This window comes from Mercenaria mercenaria, chromosome 8 (assembly GCF_021730395.1).
Source record: "Mercenaria mercenaria strain notata chromosome 8, MADL_Memer_1, whole genome shotgun sequence".
NCBI lineage: Eukaryota > Metazoa > Mollusca > Bivalvia > Venerida > Veneridae > Mercenaria > Mercenaria mercenaria.
Window position 1 is genome coordinate 74,208,629 of NC_069368.1, and position 14,486 is coordinate 74,223,114.

Sequence of the window (14,486 nt, forward strand, 5' to 3'; positions counted from 1 at the left end):
CAATAACATGTATTAATGGGATGGGGTACCTGTGAAAGTAAACAACAAATACACTAACTTAAAACAAGACTATATTACTCAGCAGTAAAAATCCCCTAACAGAAGGGGCATTTGTCATATATCCTAACAGAAGGGGCATTTGTCATATATCCTAACGTAAGGGGCATTTGTCATATATCCTAACATATTAACTGTATTATTTTATGTTGAAACTAAAATGAAGCACTTGCATATTCTCAAAAAAATAGCCCGCCTTTTGTAAACCAGGTTTCATGAAAAAATTTGGTATTTATCAGGGTTTCAGAAATCTGCAAATTTATTGGTAGCCCAACAGGCTCTGGTAGACTGAACATTTAAGTTTATTTGGCAATGACCATTTTGCTTTGTTTACTAAGTGCTTGTATACTACAGTTGGATGGAATGCTTGAATTAATATTGGGTTTCATAATTTTAGCCATACGCACATGTTGTTATAGATTTTGTTCTCTTAAATAGCAATTATCATTACCCATTTTTCTCCTTAATATAAAACTATTTAAACTGGGATTCTTCTCCGTTAATTACTGCAACATGACAATATCATAAAAGGAATGTCAATCATTTTTCATAAACTTGCAAATTCCTTAGGAGGTGTATCAATTGCAATTTATGTCATAAAATTATTTAAAGTCTACCTGTAATTCTGTTTGATTCTTAACATCTTTTAATGCCAAGTTTAATAAAAGGACTAGAACCGAGTAAATAATGTCTCTAACTTTCTTGGCACTGTGTATTCACTTATCTGAATTTATGTTACTCATTTATCCGAATTTATGTTTGTCCCAAATTCTCTATAGTATCTGACATGAACTCGCCGATTTTTGCTAAATAGTGGTCAATTTTTTTTGCATGTTGTGCAAGTATTTAAACTGAAAAGCATAAACTCAGTGTTAGCACTAAACTGCTTCATAATCACATCGCTCGATAAATGTTGCGGTCAGCGAAAATGAAAGTACACTTTGGCAGGTGGCGGTAAAATGACGTAATTTTAAGACTGGTTTGCATATTGTTTTGAACACTACGGATCAGCGACTCTGATGATATTGGATCAGTCTAAAATCTCGCTGCACATTTTTGTAAACATTTGCCTCAGGGTACGATTAAACGGTTAATTGTTTGCTGATTGTGACAGTAGGTGTTAAAATAATTAATGCCTCAGGCATGTATCTCTCGATAAACAAGGGGATTATAGACAACTATCAAAATTATGTTTGAAGACTAGAGTATTGATTTCCGGGCAACTGATATGGAGTTTCAAGGTAGCCCAGCAAGTGCTCTCTGAAAAAAATTAGTAGCTTGACAGAATTTTCTGGTAGCCCCCGGGCTCCGGACATGGGATTTCTGAAACCCTGCTTTATAAAGCTGTTGCAAGATCTATCTTTTGTCACCAATGAATAGATAGACAAATTTACTCATGGTTTGGTGAAACTCATCTAATTGTATACAGCAAGTAGTGTAAACACTGTAAAATATGACTAATCAAGAGTCATAACTCCCCTGAAAATCACTGAACCAAAACATGCCAAAAATATGTATAAGAAGACTTGGCACTGATCAGTCCTGTAAGGTTTGGTGGAAATGCTTCCTATTATATAACAGAAGTGAGTGAACCATCCTAAAATTTGATGACTCAAGGGCCATTTACTCCACTGAAAATCAACAAACCAGAACATGTCTATGACATGCACAACTAGGCTTGCATGGATCATGTTTCTAGTAAACTGTTTACCTTCTGTTGTTTAAGGTATTCCTGCTCGTAGATTTCATTCAGACTCAGTTTACTCTTTTCCTGGTCGAGAGTTATACGCTTCTTGTATTCAAATGGGTTGTCTTTGGGCTTTACTTTACGTTCTACATCATCCCATGCCTGAAAAAATATATACAGAGGTCAAGAAACTGTACATTAGGATATATTTGCTAGTATTTAAATTAGACCTAAAGAAATAATTTTTTGTTTCCGGTAACATGCTAAAAAAATTAGGGTATGTAGATCGGTAAATTTTTTTTTGGATTTTTTTTATTAAGTGGGACTTTTCGGAAATTATTTTTGTGTCAAAAAATGAATACAAATAAGGGGGTTATGCCTTTAGAGCATCAGTAAGTTGATTTCTAACATCACTAACCATGTTTAAAGCATAAAAAGTGCAAAACACTGTAAGCCTCCCAGGTCTTCCACACCAGAGGAACAAAAAAATAAAGAGTTTTAGGCAATATTTATTTTTTCAAAAAAACAACTGTGTAGAATGCAAAATGTGACAGGGTATAAACCTGATGTGAAGTAGTTGAGGATATAAACCTGATATGAAGAAGTATGGTTTAGTTAGTAGAATGGTATAAACCTGATATGAAGAAGTATGGTTTAGCTAGAGACTAAGATGTGAAATGGTAAAGCTGTAAAAACAATCTAAAATGTATTAAAGATCCTTGATATCTTTTGAACATTAAAAGAATGGGACTTTTACTTGTTTATTGGGACTGAAATCAACAAAATATATATATATGATTTCAAAGTATATTATATAAATCTGGTATTATAATAATAATAATAATAACAAGCAAATTCGATGAATTGGTATCCCCCGCCGAAAGGGTTTGTGGTGAGGAATGGCAAAAAAATATATCCGGTAAAAAGTTAAGGATGTTAATAAGTAGCAACTAATTTCATTAGTAAAAATCAATTTAACAGAAAACAAACGTTTAATTAAAGAGTACATAATAAATGTATGATACTTTGATCCTGACTAAAGAATTTATTTTGAATGGGATATGCTTACTGTAATAAGCTTAGCTTTTAAAATTAAATGCAGTTAATTGAAATGTGAGCCTGAAGTTTAACTGGAACAAAATATTGTCTTTGAGTGGTTTGGCACCAGGTGTTGCTGTTTAACATGTACATTTGAACTTAAAAGAACAGATGTCCTTAAGAGAACACAATCAAGTAAGATATCTTGAACATGGCTGAGGACAAGGTTTGTGCAGTCACAACTTAACATGTTGAAGGTTTGAACATTTAAAAAAAAAAAAAAAAAAAGGAATGGAAATATATATATGTGTATATATATAAATATATGCATATATTTATTCTTTTTTAGGGGGTGGGGGTGCGGGGGAACAGGTGAGGTAACAAAATTTCACATGTTGATTATAAATATTGATGGAAAATTAAAAATGAAAAAAAAAAAAAAAATAAAAAAAAAAATGGGTGAAGTGGGGGGGGGGGGGGGGCAGAGGATGCATGATCAGTGGTGGGCATGACTGGGTGGAGGAGCGAGGTGGGGGAATGGTACAACTTGCATGTTGATAAATATTCATGGAAGGTTTGAAAAAAAAATCTAAAATCAGGAATGAAAAAAAATTTTGAGGTGGGGGGTGGGGGGGGGGGGAGGAGGGGTGTGACCAAGGCAAGTGGGTGACCAGGTGTGGGTGCACAACTTCACATGTTTATAATAAATGTTCATAGAAAAGAATGAAAGAAATTTAATGAAATTCTGCCAAATGGCTTGTTATGTACAAATATGTGGACTTTTATACAATTAAAGGGCAATAACTCTTAACTTACTAAATAAATCCGAACGAAATTGTGTGTACACAACCACATTATTGTGATCTAAATTCTGTTTAAGTTTCATAGTTCTAGGTCAAATATATCAAAAGTTATGATGCAGAAATTGCCATATTTATAGTACCCTATATAGTTAACACTAGAAATTTCTAAGGGCCATAACTCTGGTGTTACTAGGTCAATCTGGCTGAAACTTGACGGGCCACAAAAACTCATAGTGGTGAACATGTATATGAAGTTTTATATAAATATTCCCAACCATTTCCTAGATATGGCTCCGGATGGACGGATGGAAAGACGGACAACGCCAAAACTATATCCCTCCGACTTTCGTCGGGGATAATAATAATAATAATCCATTATCAATAAATTGAAATCTTTATATAGCATCACTCTACCAGTTTCTGTTCACAGTTTCTTGTACATAAAAAAAGATGACATTTGCTACCAATCCCAATCCAAATTGGTTTGAGACATTCCCTCGGTTCATCCTTATATTTTTAGCCAGCCTGGTCAATTAGCATGGTTCGTAGGCCTGGTAAGTGTGGAAAACACTAATCTGCCACAAAAATAGAATTCAAACCTTATCCTTTATTCTTTGTTTGATCAAATCTTCAAGGGTCTTTGTTGTTTCCTCTGTAATTTCAGGGGCTGAAATATATAACATTTTTCATATTGTGAATTCATTTTATTTCGTGATTTTAGCCAAAAATGGCAATTTCTTAGGGATATGAATTTAGGATTTCAGTTTCAACTTTTGATGATATAATGAACAGGAGTTTTCTTGAGATCTGTTTTTGTGGTTTAATGTAACCACCAAATCCACAAAAACTAGTTGTCCATCAATATTTAATGATTTCGTAGTATTTTTAACCCTTACCCTGCTAAATTTCTATTATGAACTTGTCTATCTTTCAATTTGGACAGTACCATTAACTGTTAAAAGGGGTGCTTACCAAAAAGATACTGGCTGAATGGCGAACAGTGCAGATCTTAAGTTTAAATTCATAAACACACTTAGCCTGGGGAATTTTATGAATATAGGAACTAATGTATAATATAATTTGTCTAAGATTTTCTATGATAAGAATATTGAGACAAAATTCATATTGTAAGTTTCTTAAGTTATTATCATCTTCCTCCATCTATCTTGGTTGTGCAGTCCAGACATACTAACAGAAATGAATTCCAAAGCAACACACAGTTTTAAAACTTGTCTTTTGACTCAGATTGTTGAATTATCCTACTATCTATCAAATGCTGAATTTAAACTAGATATTACATTGATATCAGTCAGCTTTTTAAATATGTTCAAATTAATGTGAAGTATTTACAGAATTTTACAAAAAAAAAGAGCTGTTGGAGGACAGCAACACTCGGCTATTCAACAGCCTTGTCAATTGAATGAATACAAAAGTCGAAAAAGTGGCATAATTTTGTAAAAATGGAAAAAAGGGTTATGGAACCTTCACAGTGCTTATCAGCTCATAAAGTGAACAAGTGCGTGAAGTTTCAATCCTTTCCCATAAGTGGATACTGAAATACAAGCTTACATATAAAAACTTAACCAAAAACTGCTAAGTCGAAAAAGGGGCATAATCTTAAAAAAAAGCAAAGTAGAGCTATGGGACTAAACAGTGCATGTCAGATCATGACAGTGAACAAGTGTATAAAGTTTCAATCCATTCCCATTAGTGGGTACTGAGATACCAGCTTACATACAAAATCTTAACCAAGAATTTCTAAGTCGAAAAGGGGGCATAATTTTGTAAAAAGCAAAATAGGTTATGGAACTGTGCAATGTAGGTCAGTTTATCACTGGATAAGTCTATGAGTTTCATCCATTCCACAAGTGGTTAGAGTACAGCTTACATACAACTAACCAGATTCTAGGTCGAAAGGGGCATAATTTGTAAAAAAGCAAAATAGAGTTATGGACCCTGGCAACTTAGGTCAGTTGTCACAGTAAATAAGTGTGTGAAGTTTCAATCCATTCCCACAAGTGGTTACTGAGATACCAGCTTACATACAAAACCTTAACCAAGAATTTCTAAGTGGAAAAAGGGGCATAATTTTGTAAAAAAGCAAAATAGAGTTATGGAACCTGTGCAATGTAGGTTAGTTTATCACAGTGAATAAGTGTGTGAAGTTTCCATCCATTCCTACAAGTGGTTACTGAGATACCAGCTTACATACAAAACCTTAACCGAATCGGGAGTGGACGCCGAAGCAGACGCGGACGCGGACGCATGAGTGAGTCCAATAGCTCTTCTTTGAATAGTCGCGCTAAAAATGATAAAAGATATATTTCTAACAGGGATCTAATTGGTTTTTCATAGTGTCAATCCATAACGGATACCTCGTATCGAAACTTAGCATCCTCAGTATCTCAAAGCGCAGACATCAGAGCCTTGCAACTAAAAATAAGTGAAATCTCAAGAAACACAGACATTGTAAGTAAATATTTGTTGTTGTTTCGCAATAAATGTGCAGGATTGTCGCTTCACAGAACTTGCAACATATATTTCTTATATATAAATGTCCAAAAACAAAATTTTAACCATTAGATTTTATAAAATAAAAAAAACAAGTGACAAGTCAGCTGGTGTGGCTGTTTGCACACATACTTTTCCTCATTCTTTCTGTACGAGTTATGTTTTCATCGAAGATGATGGTGCCAACACCGTCTTCTTGGTATACTTAACTTGTAATACATATGACGTGTGCTTACATATGAACAGCTAAAGCAAGACACAATTTGAATTCAAATGAAATAACAAAGTCCTTTAAAACTACTGAACTGGAATCCTGTAAGCGCACTCTTGATACTGCACATATTTCTGTCTATTTTTCTGTTTTACTTATCTTTGCTTTAGACAGCCATAGATGAAAACTGTTACTGAAGCAAAAATTTTGTGAGTTAATAAATCTAGAAAATTTTAAAACATAATGCTCTGTATATAGAACACATTTAAAGCTATTTCTATCAAGATTAGTATTGCTTCAGGAACGCATATGTTAGCACTTTTTCCATTACAATTTATCACGTTTCAAGTCAATAACTTTGATAACTGTAATTAGCAAACTTTCATTATCAATGAAGTAGTAATAACAAGAGACATGGAAATTCCCAGAAAACAAGGTTTTTCAAACATTTGCTTTTTTCAGTAACTTTGACTTTGATCTAACACTGACAACTAGTGATGAGAATCGGACAGCTGAAGCAGAATCGATTAATCGGTCCGATTCTGATCTCTCTCCGATTCGATTAATCGAAAGAATCGGGACCGAAAGATCAATACAGACTTTTGTAATGTGGCAATATGGTAGTAACAGCAAAACTTTCTCAAGACTTTCAGATTATCGTATGATACTTTAATACTTTTATGAAGATTTATGACACAGCTGCTGTACTGACAGCCTTTAGCAACTTTGGGCAATTATGGCCCAGTTGTTCGAATCTTTAACCGGCTGTTAACCTATCTGCTGGTAGATCTTGATTCAAAATTTGTCTTGATGGACTTTTTTTTATTTCACTAAAATACAGTCCTTAACTCAAAGATTTGTTTTCAAATTCTTCTAAAATGTCAATAAGCCTTAAAAGTTAACCAATGATGCTTAACTGGTGTTCAAGTTCGAACAAGTAGTCCAAACTGAGATCTGGAGGAATATTGGACCAAATGCAAAAGTAACTAGAATTCATTTTCTCTATGACCAAGGCCAGGGATTCAGTCATGCTAGATCACTTCCATATTTGACATGGAATATATGCTGGGGACATTGCTGGCAGGTCTGGAATTAATATATCATCTTTCTTAAGTAATTCACTATTTTGTATTGAAGGAATAATAAAAGTTGTTAAATAAAATCTGAAAATGATTCCAATTAGAGAAAGTGGGTGGGGTACCTTCGTTAATGTACGCTTTAAAGCATATTTTGCAAACAGCTCTAGTAGTATCAAGGTTTTCTTTAAAAGGAGCTAACCCCGGCTTCAAGTTTCATGCAGAACCAAAAATTTCAAGGCATCTGTTTTTTATGCCAGGCAACAAATTTTTTATAAGTTTACGATCATAACAGCTGGCCTGAGTGTTCTCCATTAAGAACCCAAAGATTAAAAGAGCAAAGTATGTAAGCTAAACGCGAGAAGTTCTGAAAAAGTCCTGAAAGCGGGATTTTAATTTTTTAACAAAATCAGCGACTAGAATCGATTTCTTTTTGGTCAGAATCGATGTCACCGATTTTGAAACTTTGCGATGATTATCGAACATCGCGACAATCGGAACATCATACAGTGACAACCCTCGTGGCCAAAACCCCCAATCTCCTAACCTTTCTAACCTAAAAAGTTCCATTGCAATATTTAATTCCTAGCTAGAGCTATCAAGTGGGAAGTGTTTTTCTCTTTTTGAAAAACCCAATTAAACTAGATGCCCATGAGCAGCATGTCGAGTCCGCCCTCTGACCCCTAACTGTGACCATGACCTTTGGGATAGAGTCCGTCTCACTGAGTTAAACAATCATGCCAAATATAAACAAGATTCCTCAATGCATGTCAAAGTTATGGGCCGTACAAGATTTTACATGACCTTTGACCTCCAACTGTGACCTTGACCTTTGAAATAGCAACCTGGGGCTTGTGCATGACACTCCATCTCACTGCAGTTAACATTCATGCCAAATATAAACAAGATTGCTCTATGCATGTCAAAGTTATGGTCCAGACAAACAAAGCCGGACAGACGGAGGCACGCACTAACGCACGGATGGACGGACGCACAAACACCCATTTGGACAACTATGTCTTCGCTTCCGCAAGCGGGCTCGACAAAAAGCTTTGGCCTGATCCTTTACATCCTGTGTCACAGACTTACAACATTGTCTTTAGCCAGACAATAGGTCTACACAGCATTTTATTTATGTATGTATTTTAAAGCTTAAAGGGTGTGTGTGTCATACAGTATACAGCTATCCGGTGCCAGATATTTAAGGTAATATTGATTTGCCAAAAGGACACCCATGTTAGTGAAAATATTTTTAACATTTACACTGTATAAAGATATATCTATACTGCAACAAGCATAATTTGCTCCAAATAGTTGTTGCATTTAAAATACACTGTGATCTGGGCAACGTATTTTCAATTTCTAATATGCAATAAATGCATATCAATGTATGAGAATAAATGTATCAGAAGTTCCATGAAAGTCTTAATAAAACCTACTTACATCTTTTACCCATGTTTATAGACACTTTTCAAAAAGGACTCTATAATTCCAGTTTATTTTGAGCTGTGAGGCTCCCGTGCCCTTTGCTCTAACTAGTCTGAGGCATGGTAAAATGCACTACAACGTTGTATCCTTTATGGATTGACACAATGTTTTAACATTCCTTTAATAAATCTCCCAACGACATACAGAAAGTGAAAAGCAGTCATTTCATGATGTGAAGACTTATTAATAGTTTGGAAACATTCAGTCCAATAAACTTGCTTACCTGCAGAACCTTTAAGTTAAGCATTTTATCAATTTTATTCAACGAGTTTAATAAATTTAGAGCCTCACATTTTATTATTTTATTCAACTCGTTTAATAAATTCAATGTGGAAAGTCACAAATGTAATATTCTTCTTATCACATGTTAGCTTTTCCTGCCGAAACATCAAATATTCTACTTTCTTCACTATTATAAACAAGTAAATTTGACCAACGTCTCCTATACTATAAACGAAGTTGACGTCAAAGCTTTATTACACTAGTGTATTATCATTTTATGTAATGGCTTTATTTCACTCTCGCGACATCAAACATGTGATAAAACCTGCTCTTTTAGGTCATCTCATGATGCCAAAGACTTGTGTGAGTTTATAAGGCCTAGTAGTTTCTAAAAAAACCTGCTTCCATTCAAAACTGTCATAAAATGTAAGCTTGAGTTATGCAAGTTGTCTTGTATAGTCATATTATGATGCCAAGGACGTATAAAATTTGGAAGTATTTGTCTAATAGCTTCTGAGAAACCTGCTGCATGCAAAACTTTTGTAAGGCTGACATGGACACAAATAACAGGATAACAACAATCTGGAATTTGGATTAGTGCAGCAAACAACTGCATCAATCAGCCTTTTACTATGCATTATCTTTTAACTCTTACCCTGCTAAATTTCTATAATGAACTTGTCCATCTTTTAGTTCGGACAGTACCATTGACTGTTAAAAGGGGTGCTTACAAGATACAAACTGAATGGCGAACAGTGCAGATCTTGAATCAATTGCGTCCAGCATGATATGGGTTAATATCAAAACTAAAGCTGTTTGAGGACAGCAATGCTTGACTATTCATCACAGTGGACATGAGTGTGAAGTTTCAATCCATTCCCATTATAGTTTACTGAGATACTACAAAAACTCAACAAAACTGGGACATGACTGACGCCAAAAAACCTGGTGAGTGCAACAGTCCTATCTTTTTGAAAAGTCAAGCTAAACATTAGGGTGATCAATTAAAATATGTTAGAAAATACTGATAATACAATTGGTTCATAGTCTGGCAGTATAGAACAGAAAAAAAGATTCACTAAAAAAATTTTTATGACAGTAAGTATCATTAGGAAACACAGTATATGAAACCTACGTAATCTTGTGGTGTGTTCAAACTGTAAATTCTCCTGTAACAGACTGTTTTCTGGGCGTTTGCCACCAGTGATTTCACCAGCAAGTTGCCATGGTTTCTCAGACAACATATCATCTTCCATAGCCGAAATCTTCTTTTTCAACTGTAATACAATTTTAAGACCACACTTAATCAAACACAGACTGTTTTAATTAATTGTGCTTAGCTGTGCTATATGCTTCCAAAGGACCTTTTCACAGATTTTATAAACACAAAACAGCCATGTGGTGGCTGTAAAAAAAGTTCCCCCATACTTCGATTCTGTGTTGTTGTATTTTCCGGTGCTATGGATCATGGAGTCCATTTCTTTTTCTGCTTATGTTTAGCCAGTGCCAGGTGGTGTGAAGGGGTGTTGGACATTTCATTACCTCTCATAAAAGTACGAAACAAACTGCTCAGTCAACAAGGAATTAGTGTTTTCATTGGCAATATTGTACACTGACTTAATCTTATGTTATTCTTTTGCTTGTTCACATTTCAAAATGCCATAATACTGTATGACACCTATAGGCATATACAATCATCCAACAAAGTTTGACCAATGCGGACCATAATCATTATCTAATCATTTATGGGATACCAGTGTTTCAGCTGTACTGAAAACTTCTCAAGTAACAGCTCCTTCTATGTAAAAGATCATTTTATGTAATTTAGGACAATTATTTACTTTGAAACAAAATTGCCAAATCATCTATGGTTATATAAACTGTTAAAAATTATTTCAGCTGTGATAATTAAAAGAACTTGAAAACAAACCCTTTCTTGTCTTATTTCATATGATGACTTTTTTGGTCTATTTCCACCCAGAATTTCTGATATATCTTCTCCCTCGCTATCAGAGCCTGCAAAAAGATCCTGGCTGTGTCTTTCTTTAGCTGCTTGTACCTCTTCTTCTAAACTGAACAAATAGACAAATGTTTGATAACAAGAGATGTCCATAAGACAGCTTTGCCAATAATTTTTTTTATAAAACTTTAAGCAAAATATTCTAAGTTAAAAAGGGGCATAACTCTGTCAAAATTCAAACCAGAGTTATGGTGATTGTTTCTCCTGGTCTAGACTTTGATAGTAAATAATTATTTAAAGTTTCAAGTCAAAAAGTAAAGCTTTGATAGTAACAGAGATATTTGACTTTATCAAAAACTTCAACCAACGGTGACACCGATGCCGGGCTGAGTGCAATAGATCTTTTTTTTGAAAAGTCGAGCTAAAATCTGGTACATCAATATGTGACACTGTTACAGTAAGGACATACCAGTACTGTAAAATAATTTAATTTTGTGAGCATAAAATTTCCTGGTTTTGGCCCAAACAGCCGTTTTGAGGGGATACATATTCATGGATATATAAAATGAACTGGCCTTTTTTTATCTGTTGAGATCAAATTTTGCAGATTGAGGTAACCATAAAAGATGTCTGCCACTAATATTACTACGTTTACAGTAGTAGTGCAGTGAGGTAATTTTTTTTAACTGTCATTAACTCTTTCTGCTATAATTTGTAACTGTCTAGCAATGAACCTTTACTGCAGCTGGAAGCATACATACTTCACAATTTTTCTGACTCAACATTTTTTTGTTCTTATGATATCTCTGTCAAATACTGAAGTATTTTAATGAAATTGGATAAAATGATTCAATGATTATTTTATTTCAATGAAACATAAGTATTAACAGTGATACTTATCAGATGTACATTTAGTGAAACATGACATCTAGGTGGTGGCCACTATGGCCACTACTTTTAACACCAATCAACTTCAGTGGTTATCTCCATGATAGAACAATAAATTACACTTAACCCTGTTTAATTTAAAAATGCCCACATTTCATATTCTCAGGTCTTGCTTGCAACTTCTTTTACCTGTTTTCTTCTTCATTATCACTTTCTTCTTCAAATGCATCTGAATCTTCTTCACTACTTTCTCCTTCAGTCTTTTTGTTTTCTCCAGCTGAGCTATCAACTTCTCCCTCTGGTGGATCAAAGAAATCTTCATAGTGTGCCTCCTAGAAAATATCAAGGCTCAAACACTTAGACCTGAAGTTTTTTTAATGTTTTTCCTACAAATGTCAATGTAAATCAAGTGAACTGCTGGATGGAACTTTGAAAACTTTGACCCTCAGGGGCTTGATTTGAACTGTTGAACAAACTTGGCAGAGAACCACTACACTATGCTACAAGCTCATATATGTTCTGGGCCTTGCAATTTTTAAAGAAGATTTTAAAAGTATTTCTAATATAAGTCTATGTAAAATCCCATGGCAGGGCTAGTTTTAACCCCAGGGGCAGTATTCGAACAATGTTGGAAGAGGACAGAAAGAAATGGAATTCTTTGAATAAATTTGGCAGAGGACCATGCAAAGAACATCCAGACCAAGTTTCATCAACTTCCACAAAATGATTTCAGAGGAGATGTCATTTGAAGAAAAGTGTGGATGGATGGACAGACTGCATGGTGAGTAATCACAATAGCTCCTCTAGAACACTTTGTGCTCAGGTGAACTAACTAGAAATGTTTCCAATGAATCTGACTGCATCTGAATATGATTGCATTCTGATAAAAAGACAACAACTTTTTATCCACAAAGAGATGTTGAATATAAGAATCTTTCACTGGTTGGAGGTGCAGATAGAAATATTTGGCTCATGGGTAACTGTTTAAACGAGGCTCTGCATAGTTTCTGCAAAACAGTCACTTGAGAGTCAGATATATCAATCGGCACCTTTAAGCAGTGATAGATTCTATTTCTTACATACTGTATTTTTCAATTAAAATAGGAAATAAAGTAAAACTAATGCCTTTTTTTCAGGTACTACTTTATTATAGTAGTATATTATGAATTTACGCATTCATTCATATATTAATTTACATCAAATCATGAAAGACAAGTTTTTCCAGCACTGGCAAAAATATGGGAAAGTCTTGTCTGGCATTAAAGAAACTATGATGTTGATTTCACGAGCTATGGCCCCTTAAAGAAGTCTTCAGTAACATATTTTGTACATTATTATCTGTAACTGTTAATTTTTATGAAGAATTACCTCTTCTGCAGAATCTATTTCTCCAAACATATCAATGTCCTCTTCCTGTTCATCATCATCACCATCATCACTTTCTTCTCCTTTTGCCTTTTTGAGTTTCCTCTCCTCACGTCTGTCCTCCTGGTCTAGAAACTCTTCAAGTTCAGCCAGTTTGAAAAAAGCATCGTCAACAATACTTCCTTTCTTTAAAAGTTTCTTTGTTTGCTTTTGACTAATTTTTTTTTTATCTTTGATGTGACTTTCATTTTCTGTCTGATCTTTAAAAGACACAGATTTCTTTTTCTTACTTTTAGATTTCTGATTTTCACTTTTATTGTCTTCATTATCTGAGTCATCATTAAACAACTCTTCATCTAGATCACCCTTCTGCCCCAATGGGCCAAAATCGAAGTTCAGATCTTCATCAGAGTCTCCAGTGAAATCGAAAAACTTATCATCCTTGTCAACTTCATCAAGTTTTTTTTCTATGTCTGCAAGTTCATCATCATCATCATCTGTTAAGTTTTCTTCAAACACTTTCCCTTCATCAAAATAATCACCTTCATTATTTTTAACCTTACTATCTTTAGAACTTTTTTTCTGATTAGGAGTCCTGTCTGTTAATTCATCATCTTGTAAAGTAGTTCCTGCTATCTTATTGTTTTGCTTTGACTTAGATGGTACTTTTGAAGAAACAAATTTGCCTGATTTAAATGAACAACGATTTTTGTTAGAAATAACTTTTGCAGCTTCACTCAACAAATTGGAAATGCATGATTCATTTTCCAGTTCCAGTTGCTGCCAAATCTGCTCATCATCAAATCCTGATACAATCAGTTCTTGTAGAGTGTCTGAAGTTGAGCTATCCTCACTGAATACCTTTGATGCATCATATAAATTCTTCAAAGGAACAGTGTACTTGGAGCCAAATGACTTCTCTGCACTAAAAGATAAGGAACAGAAAATCATTTTCATAAATATCTAAACCTCTGGCATTCTGTTCATTAAATTCTGGTTTATTTTGTTTTTATACTATAATAATACTTACATTTTAACCCTTAGCCTGCTGCAGGCGAATTTAACAGTCTTTGCAAACAGCTTGGAACCAGATCAGACGCCGATTAAATCGGCGTCTGATCAGGTTCCAAGCTATTTGCTACTCTGACAATATTTCTTCCAATTTTGGAGCAAATTGAAT

The 14,486-nt window shown here is 34.4% G+C and overlaps 1 protein-coding gene across 1 annotated transcript in view; it reads right to left on the reverse strand.

The window, feature by feature from the left end:
• Positions 1-14,486, reverse strand: part of LOC123566065 (U3 small nucleolar ribonucleoprotein protein MPP10-like) — a 29,180-nt gene that overhangs the window by 12,684 nt on the left and 2,010 nt on the right. Inside the window, exons 2-7 of the mRNA XM_045359898.2 lie at positions 13,310-14,231; positions 12,131-12,273; positions 11,024-11,165; positions 10,229-10,370; positions 4,185-4,252; positions 1,769-1,906 (exon numbers count right to left, since the gene is read on the reverse strand). Coding sequence (XP_045215833.2) covers positions 1,769-1,906; positions 4,185-4,252; positions 10,229-10,370; positions 11,024-11,165; positions 12,131-12,273; positions 13,310-14,231 — 1,555 coding nt within the window. The remainder of the gene's footprint in view (positions 1-1,768; positions 1,907-4,184; positions 4,253-10,228; positions 10,371-11,023; positions 11,166-12,130; positions 12,274-13,309; positions 14,232-14,486) is intronic.